Source organism: Aquarana catesbeiana, linkage group LG02 (genome assembly GCF_042186555.1).
Source record: "Aquarana catesbeiana isolate 2022-GZ linkage group LG02, ASM4218655v1, whole genome shotgun sequence".
In the NCBI taxonomy this organism is placed as follows: domain Eukaryota; kingdom Metazoa; phylum Chordata; class Amphibia; order Anura; family Ranidae; genus Aquarana; species Aquarana catesbeiana.
The window spans coordinates 707802802-707828451 of record NC_133325.1 but is presented as its reverse complement, the minus strand read 5'-3'; the positions used below and the strand labels follow the sequence as shown (position 1 = coordinate 707828451).

The 25650-nt window shown below is 43.7% G+C and overlaps 1 protein-coding gene across 1 annotated transcript in view; it reads left to right on the top strand.

Annotated features, from left to right (window-relative positions):
• Window positions 1–6875: 6875 nt before the first annotated feature.
• Window positions 6876–25650, top strand: part of DCBLD2 (discoidin, CUB and LCCL domain containing 2) — a gene marked incomplete in the record, with an annotated part of 107376 nt that continues 88601 nt past the window's right edge. Inside the window, 1 exon segment of the mRNA XM_073616970.1 lies at window positions 6876–7244. Within this exon segment, the coding sequence (XP_073473071.1) occupies window positions 7160–7244 (85 nt within the window).

The window sequence follows — 25650 nt, the reverse complement described above, 5'->3', positions numbered from 1 at the left end:
AGAAAAACTGAAACTCAGAGACTTGTATACCCGCACAAAAAGAAAAAAAAAAACTGTAAAGCAAAGGCATAATGAGCTAGTATGGACCGCATACTAGCTCATTATGAACTACTTACCCTAGAACGAGGCGTCGGCATCTGATCCCGGTCACCGCCGAGGAAGTTGACGCTACCCTTGGAGTGTCTTCTGGGTTCACGGCTCCAGCGCTGTGAGTGGCCACTCCCACGCAGGAGTCTTCGGTCCGGCAAGGTTCGGCAGTGTCTGCTGGACCTTGCCGTACCTTCATAGCGCATGCGCCGCTGATTTCAGCAGCTGCATGCAAAGTGAACATCTCATAAACCGTACAGGTTTCAGAGATATTCATTTTACCTACAGGTAAGCCTTATTATAGGCTTACCTGTAGGTAAAAATGTAAAAAAAAAGGATATACAACCACTTTAAAGCAGAACTATAGGCAAATTTTTTTTCATTTTGGAAAGGGTAAGGGAGGGTTATAACCCGTCAGACTTTTTTTTCTTTTTTACCATCTGTGTCCCATTTCAGAGATTTTCCTTCACTTCTTGCCCCACAGCCAAACAGGAAGTGAAAGGAAATCCCTGCCAATTAAGGGTATGCCTTGAAGACCCCCAGTGATAATACTAAACTACCCAGGAACTCTCTCTCTCTCTCTCTCTCTCTCTCTCCCTTTGATCACTTCTCAATGTGGCTATATCTATACAAATGTTATAGTTTACGTTGATTGTTTTGATATATGTGCACTTACTAGTAATTTATGATCACAACAGTGGGTTTTTGGAAACCTGGAGCAGCAAATATGGTTCCAGGATATTGTGGTTCTTATCACATACCTGATAAGGGGGGTTTACTACGTCACCTTTAAAACCTACCCGGGAAGGGGGTTTATTATTATCACTTTTTAGTTCATAGGCAGCGCCATCTATTCCCTATTTTATATACCTTTAATTTTTTGGTGCTCCACTGGGACATCCCAGGGAAGGCTGCAGCCTAGCCTACACCTGAGCGCGGATTCTAATACATACATTGAAGACCTCCGGGTGAACCGGAACTAGTGTCCCCATTGGAAGATTTTCCCCTCTATTACTTTTCTGGGGACAACCCCATACCTCTCAACATTTTGAGATGGGAATGAGGGACACCTATCAGCAAAAGTATGGAGGCATAGGACACGCCCCTTTCCACTCCCCCTTAAAGGAGAATTGTACAAAAAAAACAAGATTGGTTAAACCCACAAGTGCTTTTTTTTTTACCACTACTATTGCTTTATATTGGCTTATGGAATTTACAAATGCAGCCATATAGAAATCAGATGAAAGTTTTAGTACTGGGAAACACTTTTTGACAGATAAAAAGTGCATTTTATATATATATCTATATAGATCAGACCAAAATCAGGGACAAATGTGGAGGAAAGAGGGACAGAGGGACATTGCTCTAAATCAGGGACAGTTGGGAGCTATGCAAACCAAATTTTTGGATTTTCTTTACTTTCACTTTCAATGATAATGGTAAACAGGACAAATAGAGAGGGCGAATCTCCTTAATAGGGACACAAACAGCAAAAAATAAAAAAAGAAATTTGAGAGAAGGAAGGATCACTGTTATATAAAAGGAGGTTGAGCAGACCTAGCCTCCCTCCTCCTCCATTCTGCAGGCTGTAAAGCAGGCGGGCGAGCAGGGAAGGCAGGGGGGAAGGCGGAGGGGCTGTGCTGGTTGGGCACTGATGCGTCAGTCTCAACCTACAGAGCTGCAGTGCAGCGCCGGTCACCTGCCAGGTGAATTAGTGGAGTCAAGTGCCAAAACTTATTCCGCACTGGACCCATAGGCCAGTGCCTACTCTGCCTGTTTGGTAATCCGGCACTGATCCTGATTGCATACCTCCCAATGTTTTGAGATGGGAATGCGTGACACCTATTAGCAAAACTATATAGGCATAGGACACACCCCTTGCCACACCCCATTAAAGTAGAATTTAAAAAAAAACTATATTTATTAAACCCACAAGTGTTTTTTTTACCACTACTATTCCATTATATAAACAGAAAAATCAGTGCTAATACCCATACACCACATAGATAGCAGAGCTCCCAGGTGCTCGATCCACAGTCGCTGGCTGAGTAGAGTAATGTAGAAAAAATGATCCGCACTCCGGTTGTTGCTCTTAAAATTATGGTTATGACTAAGGCTTTATAGGCTGAAACGCGTCAACTGACTTAAAGTGGATGTAAACCCGAAATTTTTTTTTTTTCTGTCATAATATAGAGTATAAGATTTCCTATCATTTGAGCCCAGCCTTGCCACAAAGAGTTAATCCATCTCTGAGCAATCCTCTTTTATTGTTCAGTGAGATAAATCTTGACAAACAGAGAAAAACTTTGTCAAATCCTCCCCCTTGCTGTGAGTGACAGGTGATTTACATATCTTGTGCACTAGCCTAAGAGACATGTACTCCTTTCTTCAGCAGCTCTGCCAGGATTGGCTGTTCTACACCTCAGCATGATTTGGCATGCTGAAGTCATGTGGTTACTTTCCTGTCTTTTCACTGGATGTTAGAGATCATAGCAGAAGTTCAGTGTAAGAAATACACAGGAGAAAATGAATATTGACAAGGGGAGTGTAGAGGTGGGCGGGGAGTGTACTGACATCACAACTCCACCCACCGAGCTCCAGACAACAGACCCACCCACAGAATCTGCAGTTTTTCGGGTCTAATAACAGACAGAGGGGAGACATTTGACAGGTAAAGATACATTCAGGAGGCATGTATATCCTTATAGATAACCCCTATGGCAGGAGTTTAGAAAGGATGACATTGGGTTTACATCCATTTTAATCTGCGCTTGTTCACTGTGGCTATTCAATAAAATGAAGAAATTTGAAGAGCAACAACCGGAGTGCGGATAATTTTTTCTACACTATTCCTTTATGTTGGTATTTGAAATGTAGAAATGCAGAAATTTAGAAATTGGATGAAAGAATTAGAACTGTGAAACACATTTTGAAAAAAAAAAAAGTGCATTTTATATACAACTATATAGAGCAAACCAAAATAAGGGACAAATGAGGAGGAAAGAAAGACAGCAGGGAATTTGTCCGAAATCAGGGACAGTCCCTCAAAATCAGGGACAGTCCCTCAAAATCAGGGACAATTGGGAGCTATGTGATTGAGACATTGCTGTGAAGAGTCCATGTTTATGCAGCTTTTATATTCTGTTTTGTAATACTCTGCAGTGTATGCATGCTCTTTGCCAGGGCTTTTTTTTCTCAAACAATAGGTACTGGAACTCAACCACGACCCGCCCCAAAACCCCATCAAATAGTGGGTGTGGTCATATTTCACAAACAGTAGAAGTGTCTTAAAGGGGCATAAATATCAGGATTGCATTACATACAGAGTGCAGAGTTCATGGGGGTTACACACAGAGTGCAGCACTGTCACTTGTAAACACAGAAACCAGACTTCAGTGTTTACAAGTGATTGTGGTGATCAGGCACCAAAGGGTCTGAGCCAGAGGTGGTGGAACTGAGTTCCACCAAGTTCCCCCTGAAAAAAAGCCCTGCTCTTTGCTATTCTTATCCTGTTTTGCATTGTTGATTCTAACATTGCGCCTGTTTGGTAAACAACATCATTCTTGGGTCACACATGGCCACACACACACAGTCATACTACACTAAATGTGAATTGCTTGAGCTGCCAAAAATTCTTTTTTGAAAAAGGATACAATATACAAGTCCCGAGTTTTAGGCTCCAATCACACCTGGGTGTTTGCAATTGCACACAGAATCACTGCCATTCTGCCCGCAATCCCAAAACGCTGTGCAAAAATTACAAATTGCACAACCCTTGTTCAGGTGCCATTCATTTTCAATGGCACCTAAACGCAGGTCGTGCAATAAATTCCGCTGCAACCATGGCAAAATCGCAATGTGCGAAGCTTGTCACTTAAAAAGGAGCAGATCCCTTTTTGGGATCGTGAGCAGAATCGCAGCGATTCTGTCTGCAATCGCAAATGCCCAGGTGTGAATGGAGCCTTACAGATGATGGCTGGCAAAATAATACGTCCTAAGTTACATGTACCATATATACTCGAGTATAAGCCGAGTTTTTCAGTACATTTTTTATGCTGAAAAACCCCCCCTTAACTTATACTCGAATGAGGGTCTCCCGCTGTGTCATGCAGTCTTAACTGTTTGGCGGCATCCACTGTAACAAAGCCCCGCCTCCTCCTCGTCCATGATAGGCACGGAACAATGAAACACTGATACAATGCCGGGTAACTGAATCAGTGTTCCGTCTATCAAGGAGGAGGTGGGGCTTTGTTACAGTGGACGGCCATCGAACAGACTGCATGACACAGCGGGGGACACCAGCTGTGTGTAATCAAAGGTGAGGCCACAGATTGGCACAGTGAGGCTGCAGATGGGCACAGTGAGGCTGCAAATGGGCACAGTGAGGCTGCAGATGGGCACTGATGATACAGGTGGGCACAGTGAGGCTGCAGATGGGCACTGATGATACAGGTAGGCACAGTGAGGCTGCAGATGGGCACTGATGATACAGGTAGGCACAGTGAGGCTGCAGATGGGCACTGATGATACAGGTGGGCACAGTGAGGCTGCAGATGGGCACTGATGATACAGGTGGGCACAGTGAGGCTGCAGATGGGCACTGATGATACAGGTAGGCACAGTGAGGCTGCAGATGGGCACTGATGATACAGGTGGGCACAGTGAGGCTGCAGATGGGGACAGTGAGGCTGCAAATGGGCACAGTGAAGCTGCAGATGAGCACAGTTTACCAGTAGCTGCTGCATTTCCCACCCTAGGCTTATACTTGAGTCAATAAGTTTTCTTAGTTTTTTGTGGTAAAATTAGGTGCCTCGGCTTATATTCGGGTCGGCTAATACTAGAGTATATACGGTAATTAAAGAAAGTCTTTATATATATATTGGCAGGGGTGTCAATCCTTCCCTACTCTATCCAAAACGAAAAAATTACATTTACATACTGTACATTTTAAGAGGATCTAAAGGGCCTTCACCTTTTACCCTTGGGAAGTGTTGTAGTGACTACCGACTCTTGATTTCCAAGGACAATGCTTTTTATCTTGTGTGTAACCCCCCCACCCCCCCCCCATACTGGTCTACATAAGATGTGGAACTTATGAGGTGTGGGTGGAGTGAGCATGATATGGGGGCTTCTCCTTCATACCCCTTTTCAACCCCCTTCCCAGTGGAGGATATAGCAGAGGACTTGGTTTTCATGGCCATTTCTAAAATCAAAACAAAAAAGCCCAATACCGAATTAAAACTAGCACAGACCTCTTCAAAAGAATCCCCAGCATTCAAAGCATTTAACATAAAAGATACTGTATGTTATCTTCTAAATTGGAGAAAAAGTAATTAATGATCCTGCAGTTTAAGACCACCAAGATTATTGCAGAGCGGGACCCCTGGAATAGAGTCAGAGAGGGGTCCCTAAGATGACAGCAGAGAGGGACCCCTGGGATGAAGTTAGAGAGGGACTCCTGATTTGAAGGCAGGGAGAGGCCCAGGGATGAAGACAGAGATGGACCCCTGGGATGAGGACAGAGAGGGACGCCTGGGATGAGGACAGAGAGGGACAACTGGGATGAGGAGAGAAAGGGGCATCTGGGATGAGGATAGATAGGGACCCCTGGGATGGGGACAGTGAGGGACCCCTGGGATGGGGACAGTGAGGAACCCCTGGGATGAGGACAGTGAGGGACCCCTGTAATGAGGACAGTGAGGGACCCCTGTAATGAGGACAGTGAGGGACCCCTGGGATGAGGACAGTGAGGGACCCCTGGGATGAGGAGAGAGAGGGACAACTGGGATGAAAACAGTGAGGGACCCCTGGGATGAGGAGAGAAAGGGGCATCTGGGATGAGGATAGATAGGGACCCCTGGGATGGGGACAGTGAGGGACCCCTGGGATGGGGACAGTGAGGGACCCCTGGGATGAGGACAGAGAAGAACCCCTTGGATGATAACAGAGAGGGGCTCCTGGGATGCGGACAGAGAGGGACCCCTGGGATAAGGACAAAAGAGGGACCCCTGGGATGAGGACAAAAGAGGGACCCCTGGGATGAGGACAGAGAAGGGCCCCTGGACAGTGAGCGACCCCTGGAATTATGGACAGAGAAGGACCCCTGGGAGGAGGACAGAGAAGGGCCCCTAGACAGTGAGGGAGCCCTGGGATGAGGACAGAGAAGGACCCCTGGGAGGAGGACAGTGAGGGGCCCCTCGGATGATAACAGAGAGGGACCCCTGGGATGAGAACAGTGTAGGACCCCTAGGCTGAGAACAGAGAGGGACCCCTGGGATGAGGACAGAGAGGGACCCTCTGGGATGAGGACAGTGAGGGGCCCCTGGGATGAGGACAGAGAGGGACCCCTGGGATAAGGACAGAGAGGGACCCCCTGGGATGAGGACAGAGAGGAACCCCTGGGATGAGGACAGAGAGGGACCCCTGGGATGAGGACAGTGAGGGACCCCTGGGATGAGGACAGTGAGGGACCCCTGGGATGAGGACAGTGAGGGACCCCTGGGATGAGGACAGTGAGGGACCCCCTGGGATAAGGACAGTGAGGGACCCCCTGGGATGAGGACAGAGAGGGACCCCTGGGATGAGGACAGTGAGGGACCCCTGGGATGAGGACAGTGAGGGACCCCTCTGATATGTCCCATATACTGTGTTCTCCCTCCTCTATACAATAACATGCAGACAGTGTACAGAGCAGAGTACACCCTCAGTCCTGTGAAGTAGCCCAATGTGTCTGGAAACTCGCCAAACTGGCATCCCCGGGGGACGGTAGGTCCGCCCACATCTCCCCGCCCCCAGTTAACCCCGCACTCCTCGGCCAGCTCGGGCACACACAACTTGTTGCGGGCGGTGAGGCGGCGGTCGGGACCGAAGGGGTTACAGGGAGTCCCTCCAGCGGATCGCAGCGATCCCGGCGCCGGAAGTCCTGTGCCTGCTGCAGCCTGCGCGCGCACGGGGGATCTGCTGGGATCCGCTGAGTGATGTGATCGGAGCCCGGCAGATGGATCGGAGCTGAGCCCGGCTGTGTGTGGAGGTGGCGGGGCCCCAGTATGCATTCAACTTGCCGGCGGCTGGGATGGAGATCGGGGGGATGGTGAGCAGGCAGATCGCCCTTCTCATTACAGGCTGCCTGCTGCTCCGGGCTGCGGGGGCTCAGAACGGTGAGTGCCGGGCTTTGTATGGAGGGAGGAGCGGGGGGAGCTCCGGGACAGAGCTGGTCCTGATCACCCCACACCCCGATCTTGTCACCCACACTGCGATCTTCTCCCTGATCCTCCTCCTCTGTGTGTCTTCTTCTTACATTGTTTCTTCTTCTCTACACTTTATACTTTGTATACAATACACAGTCCATCCACTATTCTCATCTGTATACACTGAGATCAGGAGCCTGGAGGGGCTGATGACTGATCAGAGGAGTGCAGACTATGCAGGACAAGCTGAGATAGAGATATATATATATATATATATATATATATATATATATATATATGTTTGTGTGTATATATATATATATATATATATATGTGTGTGTGTGTGTGTGTGTGTGTGTGTGTGTATATATATATATATATACACACACACACATATATATATATATCTGTTTGTGTGTGTGTATATATATATATATATACACACACTTACATACATACCTATACACACACATATATATGTGTATTACATTATTTTCTATATCTGCCAAGGTGTCTGATTCCATATTATTGGTCTTTTCTCCCATTGAAGGATTCTGTAGTCATTTTTCATTTAATCTCTTTTTTTTTCCCTTGATTGTTTTAATTATTATTATTTATATAGCGCTGTCTGTTTTACATGGCACTTTACATATTGTACATTCATGTCAGTCCTTGCCGTCATGCAGCCTACAATCTGAGGTCTCTATCTCCCATCCATACATTTAGTAGGGCCAATGTAGCCGAGTCAAGTAACCTTCCAGCATTTCTACAGAGTGTATCCCTATTTATTTTCATTGAAATCGTTTGTCGTTGTGATCGGCACTCCTCTCAGTAGGTGAATCTTGTCGCTGTTCATCCACAATATGTACATGTTAACCAGTTCTGAACATTTTTAAAGATCTCTTAAACATTTGTTATCAGTTTATATTTATTTTTGTATGGTTACTTTCTTTTTTTTTTTTTTTATTTCTATGCCTAGGTTCACATTTCTGCATTTTTCATACCGTTTGTGTGTTTTTATGCCTCATGCGTTTTTGGCCAGCAACAAGCAATCCCATCTGTTTAGGGGAGAAAAAAAGTGTCAGAAACGAGTTTTAAAATATATATATACGTGCATCTTTGAAGCAATTCCATTAAAGCAGAGTTCCACCTGGAAATGGGACTTCCACTGATCAGATTCCTCCCCCCCTCCGGTGTCACATTTTGCACCTTTCAGAGAGGGGCGGGGGGCAGATACCTGTCAAATCCAGGTATTTGCTCCCACTTCTGGCAAAAGAGCGCCGCGCAGTCTGTGGCGAACTATGCTATATCCTGCCCCTCCCCCCGCTGTCTTCTGGGAGACACACAGGTCCCAGAAGACAGCAGGGACCATTCAGAATGTGTAGCACGACTCGCACATGCGCAGTAGGGAGCCAGGAGTGAAGCCGAAAAGTCTTCATTGCCTGGTTCCCTTACTAGGAATGGTGGCGGCAGCACCCATGAGTCCATCTGAAGATCAGCTCTAGGTGCCAACATTGCGGGCTCCCTGGACAGGTAAGTGTCCATATATTAAATACATGCTCCAGAAGGTTAACTTATCCTTTAAAGCAGAGTCCCGCCTGAAGTTTTTTTTTTAAAGTCAGCAGCTACAAAAAAAAAAAAAAATTTGAAGCATGTTACACCCATAATTCGGATGTAATATCTAACATGCTCCAGACCTGCCCCCCACATCCCCATTTTCCCCCCTACCCTTAAACAGTGGTTGGGGGATCTTCTGCCCACAGCCGCTGTCACAATTTGAAAGCCATGGGGGTCTCTGCCCACACAGTCATGACATTCATTTATAGCATTCTGTGAATGAGAGAACTACAAGTACCATCATCCACTGCAGCTGATGGCTTGTAGTTCTCCCTGCGAGGACACTGATGAGTGCTCCAGTAATTCATTCACAAGCCCTGCAGCATGTAAACAGTCAGCCTGTATTGGAGGTACAAGCTGAAAGCTAAAGGGCTTGTCTGCAGGAGCCTGACACTGCACCCCTGATCCATTAATCACGGGTGCGACCCTTTGCTGGCTCCTGTGGGAGAAAAATAAGAAATGCACTTTTTTTTTCCCCTGCAAAAATATGTGCAATTATTATTTTTTCCCGAAAGGTGAACTTGGCCTTTAAAGTCTACGGGGCCAAAGTTGCATCAAGTCACACCAAAGGATGACATGCAGCATTTTCTAAAACAGAAGAGTGAAAATTGCATAGATAGATTGGGTACTTCTTGTTGTGCAGCGATAGACAAAAAAAAAACGCACAGGTGTAAACAGGGGCTTGTTCTGTTCTCCACTTCAGCACACTGCATGGTACCCACATTTCTCTGTTATCTGAAACTGGGCATTCACTCTGCAAATTTCAGCTGGTTTCTGGGGAACCAGCTGAAATCCACTCTCTGGGTGGTCTTGCATGGGGCGCACCCAGCCAAAGGGCGCATCCGCTGCGTGGGGGGGCATCCAGCCAAAGGGTGCATCCACTGCGTGGGGGGGCATCCAGCCAAAGGGCGCATCCGCTGCGTGGGGGGGCACCGAGACAAGGGAGCAGCCACTGTGCAGGTACCTTGACAACCACTGGAGCTGGTTGTTAAAGTAAAGGAGCTGCAGCAAGAAATGTGTTAATTCGTGCTGTATGACGTTGATAGAGGAATATATATATAATTTTTTTTTTCTGGCTGAAGGAAAACAAAAAACCGAGTTTTATGGTCGGTTTTATTCCTTCTTCTCCTCTCCTCTATCACTGTCATTACTCTGCATGGCCCCCATTCTTTGATTTTCTGTGTCAGTTCCCCCATTTTCCCGGATTTTCCGCACTACCATCTGCATCATCCAATCCTTCCTCTCTCTGCATGCTACATTTCATTTTTATTATCTATTAGCATCCTTTTGGGAGTTCAAGGTAATGTTTATTGCTAAGCTGGCAATTAAATTGTGGAAAAAAATTCAATTTATATGTGTCGTGCTATGCTGTATAGCACTACGTGATCGTCTGCGGCTGAATCATTATTCCCGCTTTGCTCACCGGGAACGTGATAATGGAAATATTTATAAAATCAAATCGAGTGAATCTGATGTTTTCTGTGATTTATATATTTCATTAAGTTGAATATGTAATTTCTTCATCTCCCCCGCTCCTCGATTCATGTCTGATCACATACCTGGGTTGGTGGATTGCAGGATTCTCATCTCACATCTGCATTTGCAGGTGAACGATTGTAATTTGTGTGTTGATTGGTTGCTGTGCAGGCTGCAGGACCTTTTTACACCGTATTGATCGTCTGTGTCCCGGTGTGAACCAGTGTGTTTGATATGAGCAGAGTGTACTCCGCATCCATGTGTGTACCGTGATTTAATTATAATGGAGTTATTTCTGTTTATAGATGTCCTGGGGATGTTTAATAGAACCGTGATCCAGCTCTCTCCATCATTTAGTATCTTCTTATTGGTGAAGTTAGAAGACTGTAAGCTTGGCAGAGATATGTGTTGTCGTAATCCATGCCATAGAACCACATTACCCTGGCGCTAATTATATTGGACCGCTCTCATATAGAAAATCCGACTATTCAAATGAGTCCGTGAGGTGCTGTTTTTAGACATTTGGGTACAATTGTATCTCAGTCTTTGTAAATCTGCCAGACACTAAAATATAAAATAAAGGGGATGTGAAGAAAATAACATTGCAGCTTTCTCTGTACAGAGCACAATGTAAGCCTGCAGGTGGTACATTAGGAGGAAGAGCGGCTATACTCGACTTGCTTGCTGTCATGGGCTCAGGAGCATCTCCATAGATTATGGCTTTCTTTGCTACATAAAAGAATTGATCAATTATTTTGTATCTGAAGGATCAATACTTCTGTTAAAGTGGATGTAAACCCTCACCTATACCCAGTGAAGTGACTGGCCTCTGGTGATGCACAGAGATGAAATAAACCCTCCTACAGAAGTTGTTCCTTTTTATCTACAGTCTTCTGTACACCTGTTCAAAGTGTAGAATTTATACATCTTGTCTGAGCTGTCAGAAAAAAAGGGAGTGGACACAGACACAAACGCGCTCGCACAGACACACGCTCACAAACTGGAGAGTGCAAAATCTGGTTCAGCTGTGCATATTGTCAGCTTATTTGAACAAGCTGATTGGCTGCCATGCAATGCTGCACCAGATTCTGGGAGCATCAGTTTTAGTAAATCTCCCCCTTAGTGCTCTTAATTGAGACAAGTATACACTATAGAGAAGGGATATGCAATTAACAGCCCTCCAGCTGTTGCAGAACTACAAGTCCCATGAGGCATAGCAAGACTCTGACGGCCACAAACATGACACCCAGAGGCAGGATGGGACTTTTAGTTTTGCAACAGCTGGAGGTTCACTAATTGCATATCCCTGCTATAGAGGTATGTGCTTTGTTCATATTTCATGTCTGAGGTTTACAACCACTTTAAATGATATATTAGGCCTAAATGTCATTTTTTTAGAGAGAAAGTCAAAGTTGTCATTTTTATGCCCTCACCTGTTGCTAACTGGCATGCCATCTATTTACACTGAACCTCTACTGATCACCAGTGAACAATATCTATGGGTAGCTCAATGTCTGACACCTCTCAGAGCAAATCTGCTTTCGCATAATGCAACTTGGCCTTGGAAACTAGGTGCAGCACCTCGCAGTTCTTTTAGATCGGTATTGGATTTGAAGCTGCTTGGTGTGGTTTTGGGCCTCCATTACACTAGCAGTTGGGGTGGGGTAAACCACTTGGTTGAGCTGCATTTTTACTGTCCCTCAACAACTCCTCCTATCGCTGCAAGGGTAGGGCTGGAGGTGTACACATGCTGCAATGCTTTGCTTCAAAGACCATGGCAGGAATTCTACCCTCTGTTGCATTTGGCAGGCGCTACATTTAAGTAAATAAGGCCTGTCTGCAAACACTCTAGCTGCGATTCACGTGGTTGTGGCACGGTAGTGTGGAGTTTAGGGGGTTAAAGCAAGCGGTGGAAAAGCAACATATCACCACCTGTCAAATGCCTCTGAAAAGTGAACTGAGCGTAGATTGCTTTTGAGGAGCAGCCATCCTTTCTGCCAGTGTAAACAAGCCCTTAAAATGTATCACAACCTAAAATTAAAATGTAATAAATCCCAGCTTTTTTGGATGCATTAATTTCCTTTTTTTTTTTTTTTTTTGCTTTATTTTCTTCTGGTAATCCTGTGATTGGAAGATTAAATTTGAATAAAGAATTGTGCTTGCTGATGGCTGGCCTTCCTGGAATCCTCTACACAGAGGATAATTCTGTCGGTAACAATTGAATTGTGTGTTCTTTAGATAACACTGAAGTGGAAATAATGTAAAAAATCCATCATTGCATGTATTGGTTGTGTCTCCCTATAATATGTACTTTCCATAGGTGTTGTATGGAAGGACACTTCTGAACACACGGCCTCTCATTATTGTTAGATGTGTTGACCTAACATGGTTTGTCAAGTTAGAGGAATGGGATTAATGTGTCCTCAGGACTAGGACTGTATTGATTTCTCCAGACAGTGACCAGATTGTCACACACTCTCTTAGCAAATCTCCGGCTTTTTGCATTTTGTCTCTTGGGGGAGAGAATGAAATGGAGAGTGTGAACCTTCTACATTCAGAACCCAAATGGTTCCCTTACACCAATCTTAGACCCCTTTCACACTGAGGCAGTTTCCAGGCGTTTTAGCACTAGAAATAGCGCCTGAAAACCGCCTCCTATTCACTTCAATGAGTGCTTTCACACTGGGGCGATGCGCTTGCGGGACGTTAGGAAAAGTCCTGCAAGCAGCATCTTTGGGGTGGCCTGGGAACGCTATAAATTTTTTTTTTTTTTTTTTTTTTTATCAAAACGCCCCTGGCCATTGAAATGATTCGGCAGTGCTTCCAAATCGCCTTAAAAGCACTTTGAAAGCGCCGCAAAACAGGTCCCTTTTTTTAGTACACGCCGATACCAATTACCGATACCTACCGCAACTGTTTTGTTTTAACTTCAGCTGTCAGCAATGGTACAAAGCATTGAAAAGTTTTTAACAAATTTAAATAGATTGTTTTTTTTAATTTAGCGCTTTTTCAATGTGAAATGTGTAAATATATGTTAGTGAATATTTTTACACATATATATTAACAAAGCAAACAAAAAAAAAGTTTTAATTGTTAATCGTTTATAAAATAGATGTGAAAAAAAAGCAGGAAAATAATAATTAAATGGAGGAGAATAGGGAGTTAATTAAGGCTGATTAGAGTAAATTAAGGGTTATGAAGGGGTTAAACAGAGGAACATTTGTTCATCCCTTTGATCTGCAGATGAAGAAACCGAAATATACAAAAAACAATGTTTCTTTTTATTTTAGTGTTTCAGGGCTGAGCAATGTTGTTAATAAACATTGCCAGGGCTGTTTTTTTTTTTGACAGCTCCAATTACCGGACTTCTTTAACACTGGGGAGACCCACTGACAGCTCAAAGAACCGAGTATCGGTCTCAGGTATGGGTGCATTTGCACGAGTATCGATACTTGTGCAAATACTCGGTATCGGCAGCGATACTAGTATCGGTGCAACCCTACTGAAAAGCACTGCAAAAACGACCAGCGCTTTAGTGGCGCTTCAGTGTGATAGGAGTCTTACTCTATTGTAAAGATCGCCCAATGGGAAAAGTTGACTGCTGCCCATTGCTAGGACTTTGAAAAGATGTGGATTATTGGGCATTTTGTTTTCCACTTCCAATGTTTTACTAACTTTGGTATTGAGAGATGTCTGGTGCTCAGTGTTGCCAAACTACCAGATTTAAATTTACTGACACAACACCAAAAATGTACTGGCACCGCCCAGTTTTTACTGGCATTTCCAGAAGTTACAAAATGACAGTTTTAAAGCGGTTGTAAACTAAAAAAAACAAACGAACTGCAAGACAATAGCATAATGTGCTAGTATACATCACATACTAGCACATTATGAAATACTCACTTTAGAATGAAGCAGCTGAGAGGGCTGACATCTTCCCCCCCCCGTCCTTTCTTCCGGGATCGCGGGCTCCGACGTTGTGAATGGCTGGAGCCGCGATGACTCCCTCGGTTCCGGCAAGAAGCTCTGAAGTTCCTGCACAGTAATTAGACCTTCAGAGCGCATGCGGCACTGATGTCAGCGGCTGCATGCATGGTTTAGGAGATAATAAGGTTTACCTGTAGGTAAAAATCACAAAGCAGGGTTTACAACCGCTTTAAGTGCAAAGTTCAGTATTTAGGCTACAAACAAGTACAATATGCAATGTGATTTCAGGGAGATATTAAGGCAAAAAACATATTTCTTATTTTATTGTCGATCTAGTCAGTAAGTAGCTCGAGGACAGGATTAAGGAGGGCAAGAAATTTGAATGGGCGGCACATACACATGAAATGAACTCGCAGTGACACTGACAGCAGTGTGCAGCACAGATCACCGATACGTCCCCTCCTGAGTCACAGTCTCTTCCATGCCAGGTGGTCCCTTCATTCCAAACAACACTGACAGTCCCACTCCTGGCTTGCCTTATGCCATCCCGCAGACCCGTACACGAGGCTCCCTTGCACCATATCACACGACACACACTCAGGCACCGCCAGACATGCCCCCCACCAGCGCTGTCCAAACACACTGCAGCAGGCACTAGGATGGTCTTGGCAGGCTCTGGACAGGAACTGCGCATGCGCAGTTCCGAGCCGAGTGTCGCAGCCATATTTTTTACTGACAACCTTTTCCTGTCACTGTCATTTATTGGCAGGAGAAAGTGCCCGTTTTTTACTGGCTGCCAGTAAAAATACTGATGGTTGGCAACACTGCTAACGCTGATACTTGTGATGTGACAGGTACTCTTTATGGAGGGATCTGGGGTCAATAAGACCCCAAATCCCTCCTTTGCACTTGAAAGCATTCAAAACGCCAAGATCTGAGTTTTTTTTTTTTTTTAAATGCTTTCGATTTTCAAAAAATGCTGCCGGTTACAGCCAGGTAAACAGTGATGTCACGTCATGCTATGACTAAGTAACAATGTTGTGAAACGCGTCAGCTGTTTGTCCTGCTTCTGTTGTCACATGATTGTTGACTATTCATTACAATAAAAGCTTTTATCGGAGTGCGGCTGTCCAGAATCCATTTTTTCAATAAGTGATGGCATGTGTTGCCAACTATCAGTATTTTTACTGGCAACCAGTAAAAAACAGGCACTTTTCTCCTGCCAATAAATGACAGTGACAGGAAAAGGTTGTCAGTAAAAAATATGGCTGCGACGCTCAGCTCAGAACTGTGCATGTGCAGTTCCTGTCCGGAGCCTGCCAAGACGATCCTAGTGCCTGCTACAGTGTGTTCGGATGGCGCTGGCGGAGGCGGTGCCTGAGTGTATGTCATGTGATATGGTTATCATAGCAGAGACTCGATCAAAGCAGATTCCGGCTTTATGAGTCTCCGGCCAGCCAGCAAACATGTCAGCTGGTAGCTCAGGTCTCCTGGTGGGACGGGAGAACCCGAGAGAGAGGAGGGAGGCGCTGCTTGGAATACCAACCGAGTGGCTAGTTAGCCACTCTGGTTGGTATTACAAGAGAGCCGACTGTTGGCTCTAAAAAACGGTACAACCACTCGAAGTCAAATGACGTACCAGGTACTTGATTTGGTGGCAAGTGGATAAGCCTTATACACGCGATGGGAATATCGGTCGATTGATCGTCCGTGTGCATCCCAGAGGTAATGTAATGTATTCTTTAGTCTTGGTCTTCCGTTTTTTTTTTTCGGACTAATACTATGCCAATTAAACGAAAATCGTACGATCTGGTATCGTACAAGAAAAATGTAGTGTTTGTCTCTTTGGATAATTTTGCATGGACTGTTGTGATTGGCTCTCGAAAGCTGTGTACCAACACGATTTCTCGTCCGCTTTTCTGATCGTGTTTTACTAGGCATTAGTCACCTGACCAAGGATATTAACCAATAGTTTAGATTATATTGATTATGCTTTGTTAGTGGATAGACATGAACATGGGGCTGTGCCCTCAACAGTCCACCAGATGGGATGATCTAAACCAGTGGTCATCAGCCCTGTCCTCAGGGCCCACTAACAGGCCAGGTTTTATGTATTACCTTGGGGAGATGCAGACTAGAATACTGCAATCACTGAGCAGCAAATGATATCACCTGTGATGTATTTCAGTTATCTTGCAAACCTGGCCTGTTAGTGGGCCTTGAGGACAGGGTTGATGACCACTGATCTAAACAACACCCAAGAACAATCGTCCCAGGGTGTTTGCAGGGGTTGCCAGTTGCTTACAGATTTCCCGTTTTCCTTCTGACACATAGTTGAACAAGAAATATATAAAATGCAGTTTTTGGGCTCTGCTATATATTTTCATTCAGCTTTTATTTAATTAGTTTTTAATTTCTATTCAAATTGAGAAGGTAAGAAAATGTCACTTCAATTTAATGACAAGTCACTCTTTTTATATACAGTACTGTATATATTTTCCAGTCTGAGTCTTTTTCAATGTTTTTTTTAATTTATTTTTTTTTTTGTTACACTGATATGTATTTTTTTTTTAAACGAATATGACATTAAATTCAGTTTAGTTAGAAGAATGGCCCAATCTTCCATTTTTTTTTTTTTTTTTGTAAAGTGTATGAATAAAATCTATAACATTTACCATTAGTAAGGGGTTGCTGTTCTTTGCACACAGTGTACACATATCTGAAGTCACCCGGCTAATTGGACGGGGGTTAATGCTTGTTTGACAGCAATTTCTATAGTACGTTTCCAGTAAAGTTAATTTGCAAATTCAACATAACTCCAGGGACTGAGCTCCATATACTTAGCAGATTGATGCAGGTCATAGAGGGCTATAAATTACACTTTTGTGTTCACACACTTAAATGTACATCATAGCATCCAGTGATAGCTAAGCTAACTTTAGTGTATTGCTTAGTAAGCGAACCTGTTTTCACAAAAGGGCTTCATAGTATTGATGTACCCATAGGCACGACTCCTTTTTGTCTGTTCTGTCTTCCTATTGACATAAGTATCAACAGTGTACCGCCTTGACTGACCAATGATTGCTTGTACGGGATTATTTCATAAAATAACAATTGGCTTTTCACCTCTGATCGAGAGATTTCTCCTGCAGTACTTTTTTCTGCCACTAGATGTCCTGCATCTGATGGCCAGCATTATTCAACCTCCTTCCTCTCAGCCCAGATCGTCCTGAACCCAACCCAAGCTTGTGATTGGTCAGTGAAAGGAGTAGCAGCGCAGTGATTAACTCACCTTTCTGTCACTCTGCTCTTGCTTCTTGTCAGCATAAAAACTGATCCTGCTGGCTCCTGATGCGGCTTTCCTTCTCCCAGGCTGGGCTCTGCTCTACAAGGAGGTCAATGCAAGGTCAGAGTTGGACACTTACGTTGCTGTTTGTAAAAAAGACAATTCATTTATGTCTGGAGGAATGGAAGAGGACTCTGTGAAGTTCTGGTGAACTGCATGCCCAAGAGGGTTCAGGCAGTGCTGGAAAATAATGGTGGCCACACAATATATTGACACTTTGGGCCCAATTTGGACATTTTCACTTAGGGGTGTACTCACTTTTGTTGCCAGCGGTTTAGACATTAATGGCTGTGTGTTGAGTTATTTTGAGGGGACAGCAAATTTACACTATTATACAATCTGTACACTCACTACTTTACATTGTAGAAAAGTGTCATTTCTTCAGTGTTTTCATATGAAAAGATAGAATAAAATATTTACAGAAATGTGAGATACTGTATGTACAAGTATGTATATGTATGTGTGGTTGGAGGGAAGCTCCAGAATGGCAAAGATGTTTTTATTACAAATTATGTGAACAGGCTGGAGTTCCTCTTTAATTAACAGTCTAGTTTTCAGTTTTTGATGCTGTGATAATTTGACAATTACTCCATCATTCAACACTGTGCCCAAATACATTTTTGAGACATTCTTTGGTGTTTAATAATCACTGGGTTTTTGTTTTTTTTTACTATATTAAAAAAAAAAGTACCAAAAATGTTGACGGAAAAAAAGACGTTCAGCCTGCCAATTGCATTTCTTGAGGTCCTAAAATGCCAGGACAGTACAAGCAACCCCACATTTTAGCTTAGGACATAGCATATCCAGTGCAGCATTTTGCAGAGTACAAGGGCCAGGACTATGTAATGTACAGAACAGCTTGCAGCACTCAGTGGTCAGGAGTTAGCGCTCCCTTATGGTGGTTCGTGGTAAGTGCCCCTTAAAACGTTGGTGGTCATTTGTGTTTTTCCACCATAACATTGGTGATCAGAATGCCTCCCTAGCTAGCTATGGTGGTTAAGAATTTGCATTTAGCCATTGTCTAGTCTTGGCTTGTAAAAGCTAATCTGAAGAGCATCAGATTCGATTCGGCAAGCACTCTTAAAGCATTTAACAAGCTTTGTAAATGGCTGTTTAAGGAAAGTGTCTCAAAGCTTTTATTAAATGCCTTGTGAAGCTTGCTGTATATGTTACGCCTCTGTTTACTAAGGTTAAATGGTGACCTTGTGTTTGGGGCCTTACAGCATGGCTGCATGTATGATTCTCTACAGCATGGCTGCATGTATGATTCTCTACAGCATGGCTGCATGTATGATTCTCTACAGCATGGCTGCATGTATGATTCTCTACAGCATGGCTGCATGTATGATTCTCTACAGCATGGCTGCATGTATGATTCTCTACAGCATGGCTGCATGTATGATTCTCTACAGCATGGCTGCATGTATGATTCTCTACAGCATGGCTGCATGTGTGATTCTCTACAGCATGGCTGCATGTGTGATTCTCTACAGCATGGCTGCATGTGTGATTCTCTACAGCATGGCTGCATGTGTGATTCTCTACAGCATGGCTGCATGTGTGATTCTCTACAGCATGGCTGCATGTGTGATTCTCTACAGCATGGCTGCATGTGTGATTCTCTACAGCATGGCTGCATGTGTGATTCTCTACAGCATGGCTGCATGTGTGATTCTCTACAGCATGGCTGCATGTGTGATTCTCTACAGCATGGCTGCATGTGTGATTCTCTACAGCATGGCTGCATGTGTGATTCTCTACAGCATGGCTGCATGTGTGATTCTCTACAGCATGGCTGCATGTGTGATTCTCTACAGCATGGCTGCATGTGTGATTCTGTACAGCATGGCTGCATGTGTGATTCTGTACAGCATGGCTGCATGTGTGATTCTCTACAGCATGGCTGCATGTATGATTCTGTACAGCAGTTGGGTGCTATCAGTGTAGATTTAAGCTGGATATACAATAGAGCTACACGATCCTTGCTAAAATGAATCACAATTTTTTTTGCTTAGAATAAGGATCACGATTCTCACGGCATAACATCATCTTTCACATTATACGAAAAAAAAAATGGGCTAACTTTACTGTTTAGCTTTTTTTAAAAATTAATTAAAGTGTATTTTTTCCAAAAAAATTGCGCTTGAAAGACCGCTGCGCAAATACAGTGTGAGATAAAATATTGCAACAGCCACCATTTTATTCTCTATAATCTTTGGAGGTTCTAAGTTATTTTCTAGAAAAAATACAGATTTTTAAAGTGTTTGTTAACATGTTTTTTTAAGTCTATGCCAGCCCCTTTATTAGAGGCTGGCATAGCACACTATGTAAGTTGTTTTAAAAAAACTAGCGTTCTAAATACCGAATTTGAGCTGTCTTCAGGCCGGTCACATGACTCGCGGCCGCTTTACAGCTCCAGTGGATGGCTTCTGCGGAAGGAGCCATGATCTCCCTCTGACGTCAGCCTGGAGATCACGTGGCCACTCGTCTCCGCAGAAGCCATCCATCGGAGCTGTAAAGCGGCCGCGAGTCATGTGACCGGCCTGGAGACAGCTCAAATTCGGGATTTAGAACGCTAGTTTATAAAAAAAAAAACTTGCATAGTGTGCTATGCCAGCCTCTAATAGAGGGGATGGCAGTGACACTTGTAAGTTTTTTTTCCAAGAATAGCGGTGGAGGGGGGGGGGGCAGAGACAGACACGGGGAGGGAGATGACAGGCAGGAAGGAGGGGGTGAGGGGGGTGAGAGGAGAGCAGAGAGGACAGCAGTGTATGATGCAGGGATGTACTCTGACCACGGTGGTCAGGGCTCACAGCCCTGATTTTTGTGGTCAGTGCAGAGAGGGGATACAGGAAGTGGTAGGTTCAGGGAGGGTTTTTTTTTTACAGTTTAGAAGGGGGCAGATTACACAACACAAGCACTGTGCTGTGTAATCTGCTTTAAGGGACCAGGATCTGTATTTATTTTTATTTTTTTGGGTTAACAAACACTTTAACTTGTAACCAACAAGTGTCAGGAAAAGGCCTGGTCGGAACTTCATTAATTTTTTATTAAATCCTCTGCCCTTCTTGTTTTAACTTTGGATAGTAAAATACTTTTTTTTTTGTGCAAGTCAATACCTTATACAGCTCACTTCCTGTTTCTTGTCTGGTAAAAAGCCTAGGCTTATGACATCATGCACATCTTTCTCTCTCCTGAGAGTTTGCCAGGAAGTGAGGGGGGATAAGTCATAAGAGGGCCAATGAAAGCTGCAGAGCTGGAGGTGTGTCTCTGTGTAAATCAGGCAGCTTCATCTGCCCACAGTTAAAATGGTTGCAGGCAAACTTGGTGGAGGAGAGTTCTGCAGCATATTTGGCAAGTACAGAGTCGCAGTATATATAAATTAATATGCAAAGTGGTTGGAGGGAAGCTTCAGAAAGGCAAAGATGTTAACTCAAAAATGGAACTTCCGCTTTAAGTGCAGGTGACTCCCTGACATGCCACATTTGGCATGTAATTTTTTGGGGGGAGGAGCGGGTACGCAGTTTTTACAGGCACCCAGCTCCCACTTCCTTCCCTGGCTCAGCGGGGTCAGTAAGATGATCACCTCTCCCCCCTCCCTGCAATCTTCTGGGACACGTCACAGGTCCCAGAAGATTGCCCGGCCATTCACAGCACGCAGCGTGGCTCGCGTCCGGCTGGGTGGCCACATTCGGGCGCCCACAGTTTAAATGCTGGCGCCTCGGAGAGGAGGGGGAGAGGAGCGAGGCTTCCTGCACCCAACATCACTGGACTGTGGGATGGGGGAGTGTCTGAATATTAAAAGTCAGCAGCTACACTTTTTGTACCTGCTGACTTTTAAATGGGTGGAACTCCGCTTTAAACTGACCTCATTTACTGATGAAGTTTTATTCCTTTGATCTAAAAGAACTAAATGAATCTTTGTTTAGAGTTCTCTCCCAGCTCTGAGAAATGTTGTGATAAACATGGCAGGCTGCTTTTTTTTTTTTTTTTTTTTTTTTGTTAGCTGTGAGCAGAGAATGGCTCTGCACTGAATCGAGGAAGTGCTGTATGAAGATCGCGAGGAGGGGGTTGAATCGAGATTGCGATCTTTTTTTTTTTTTTTTAACGATTAGAGCGTGCAGCTCTAGTATACACTTGTAGGATTTCAAGCAAAAAATTTTACGAAAATTCTCAGAACATGATTGTCATTCAAAAGATTTTGTTTGCGCTTAACATTTGATCTTGGAATAAATGGACTTTACGGAATGAAAATCACATACACTGCTATAAATTTGTACAGTCAAGAAGAATTTTCCATCCTGCTCCTTCAAATTTTCTTATTACTGTTGTTTAAATCGAATAACAATTTGACTGCAATAATGATTAGAAAAACAAATGAATGTTCTTTCAGTGGTATACCCAGCTTTAGACTCCAGCAGTCGCTGGTTAGAATAACTGTATGGACCGTTCTGTTTACTTTTTTTTTGATTTTGTTACAGTTCAGGTAAAGTGGTTGTAAAGGCTTAAAGTCCAACTCTGGGCAAAATTACTTTTTCTCTCCCATTCAGTGGGGCTTCACAGTCATGTTAAGACTAGGGCCTTAGCTGTGTTCTTAAAGCCGAGGTTCACACAAAAATGGAACCTCCGCTTTTCGGAACCCTCCCCCCCTCCGGTGTCACATTTGGCACCTTTCAGGGGGGAGGGGGGTGCAGATATCTGTATAATACAGGTATTTGCACCTACTACCGGGCGTAAACTCCCGCGGGAGTCTACGCCTCTTCCTGTCTCTCCCCCCCCCCGCTGTCTGCTGGGAAACACACAGGTCCCAGAGACAGCAGGGACCATCCGGATTGCGCAGCGCGACTCGCACATGCGTAGTTGGGAACCGAGAAGTGAAGGTGCAACGCTTCACTTCCTGATTCCCTTACCAAAGATGGCGGTGGCAGGACCCGAAAGCTGAGCGACAGATCGGCTTCCGACATCTCAGGCACCCTGGACAGGTAAGTGTCCTTATTTTAAAAGTCAGCAGCTGCAGTCTCATAGGACAGTCAGAAGAGAATGAAAACTCCTCCTATGAACTTTAACCAGTGCTTGCCTTGACACTGATAGAAGTCACAAAGACTGCTCTAACTGCTGATGAGAAAAGGTATTTAGCAGTTTATATTTACTAAAATAATTGCATTTACATATTCTGTGTATTGTGTGAGACCAGATATAGTGAATGCAGGGTCCTGGGTTTAGTAACACTTTAACATTTGCATCCAGTTATTGCAAGAAATGGAATGCACTTGCACTTGAGCTTAGTTATACAGGGGGTCCCTGAGTTACAAACCTGTTAGGGACTGCCTGCTTGTTCTCAAGCCGGATTTGTTCGTAAGTCGGAAGCACATGCGCAGAACAGCAGAGACAACGTTTTCTGATGTTCTCTCAAGTAACCTGCATGCGCATATGTAGTTTTCTGATGTGCCCGCCGTCAAAGTGGCTGCGCATGCGCTGAACATCACCCGCCTCTTGTTCGTAAGTAGGAGTCGTTCTCAAGTCGGAGGTTCGTAACTCGGGAACCCCCTGTATAGCATGAGGCTGCTGTATTCTGCAATATTTACATTTTTGGTAAACTCCTTCAATGAGTCCAAGCTCTGCAAGCTGAGATTCAAACATTCACACAGTTTCACAGTAACCATGAGATAAAACAAAGTTCAGGAATATTCCTTTATCCCATTGTTTTGCAAATCGATGTACACTACAAACTGTATGATTGTTGGAGAAATGCATCTGTACCAGGCTCTAAATGTGAGGAGGAAGGGCAAGCAGTAAAAAAGAAAGTGAAACCTTCTAAGCAGCTTATAAACCTTGTGATCTTTCTGCACTTTGGCTCGTAGAAGTCATGTATTGGAGCTGTAAAGTGGCCGCGAGTCACGTGACCGGCCTGAAGATTGCTCTAAATAGGTATTTACAACACTCGTTTTTAGAAATAACTTAAATAGTGTGGTATGCCAGGCTCTAATCGAGGGGCTGGCAGTGATTTAGAATTTAGACTTAGTGTTTAACGTTGAATTAGGCCTGAGTTTAAATGTCATTAGTAGCATTGGATTAAATTCACTTGTGTAGTCCCAGCTCAAAAGCACATCACTGCTCGGCTGATATTAACATAAGTGAATTGAAAGGTCTTGTTGTCTTTTTAGAGAGTTGCACCTTTTCCTAGATGGCTTTAGCAGGACACTAATTCCACGTGTCTGGAGTTGCACTTTAATTGATTTATACTCCTTTTGCCTCTTTTTTATAACATCACTCTGGCAACGAAAGCAGAAACTGCTGTACTTTGCAATTGCTGCCATGGACCCCGAGGGCCAATTTGGTGAATGTGTCATTATATGTGTTTAGTGGTGTCTACTTTCCGTCCCAGCTTGTCACAGGGCACTATAGTCAGGCTTTATATATTTTATGGCACAGTTTCCTCCCTTTAAAATAAAATGTCAATGCTGATTGTAAATAATAGGCTGTCTTTTTTTAGTTTTTTTTTTTTGTGAAGTGTGCACTTTCTGTCTGCCTCTCCCCATTCATCCCGCAATCCTGTGTATTCTGTGTACTCGGCTTCATCAAAGCCAGAAAAGGAAGTATTTAGGATCACTCTTAATCAAATAGAGAGGAATAATTGTCTGATCATTTTTAGTATTGCCATCTGAATGATTTGTTAGGTGAATAATTGCATTGCAGTGAAGAGTACGATCTTTTTCTTGTCGGGTGAAAGGTGCGTGTTAAAGCTGACCCGTCTTAAATCATAGCTCACATGGGGCTTAAAGCTTCATATTATTGGAAATTTACAAATCCTTTTTAAAGCCAATGCCTGTTCTGTGACATAAAAGTAAACCCTCTACTTACTACACACGCAAAACATAATATTGCATTGTTTTTAGGTTTGTGTGTGTTTGTGTTTTTATTTTATTTTATTTTTTTTTTTTTTTGGAGTTCATTCACAAACTTTTCTTCTCATAATTATCTACTCACATGTTCTGTGTAATAAGTCCGCCTGTGTCCGATTTCGTTGTAAAGAATAACTTATAAATTCACTGCAGGCGGTTTCCATCTTCATTGTGGGCATTTGAAGCCCACAAGCATGTATTTCCTGGATGCAGTGAATGCTGTGCTCCCAGCATTCAACGAGATGGTGTGATGATGCTGTTGCACAATGCATGCTTGGAAGCCTGAGACTAGCTCCCAGGGGACTGTGGGAGGTCTGGGAGAGGCTAGAAACACGCCTACTCCCATGGGAGGAAAACAAGGAAGTGCTAAGAAGATTAGAAAAAAAAAGGTAATTACGGCGATTTAAATTTTTTTACACAGCATGTCAGCATCTAGGCAAGGAAGAGAATGCATAGAGATAATGTTCAAAATTTGGGTGGAACCCCGCTTTAAGTGGTTTAAACTTCCCCATTTACAGACCGAAGTTCCTCCCTTTGATCTAAAGGACAAAGCGTTACAATGTTTCTCCTTATCTTCTAAGCAGTGTTGTCATAAACTTGGCAGGCTGCCTGTGATTTTTTTTTTTTTGGACAGCTGTCAGCAGAGAACTCTGCATAGAATCGGGAAAATGCTTTGTTAAGATCGTGAGGGGAGGAAGAATCGTGTTCTAATTCTTTAACGATTAATCGTGCAGGTCTAGCAGATATACGTGTAAAACTTATGTGGGGAGATTTGTATCATCTGAGGCTGTTCACTTTACTGGGTAGAGGTGAGGGTTTGCATCCACTTTAAGGTAGTCATACACTATACAATTTGATCTACCATCAACTATGTAGTGCAAAGGTCTTTCTGATTTGATACAAAGGTGGGTCTTGGACTTTTTAGGCACAGTCAACAAATATTCATTACAACAAATATAATTTTATTTAAATATAACGCATAAAAGATACATGATCAATAGAACGTGGCACTTTATACTGTTACTGTATCCACAGCACCACTCTGTGGCTTGATACACATAACTATTTCAGGTATGTTTGGTATATTTTAAGGAGATTGCCAGCTTTA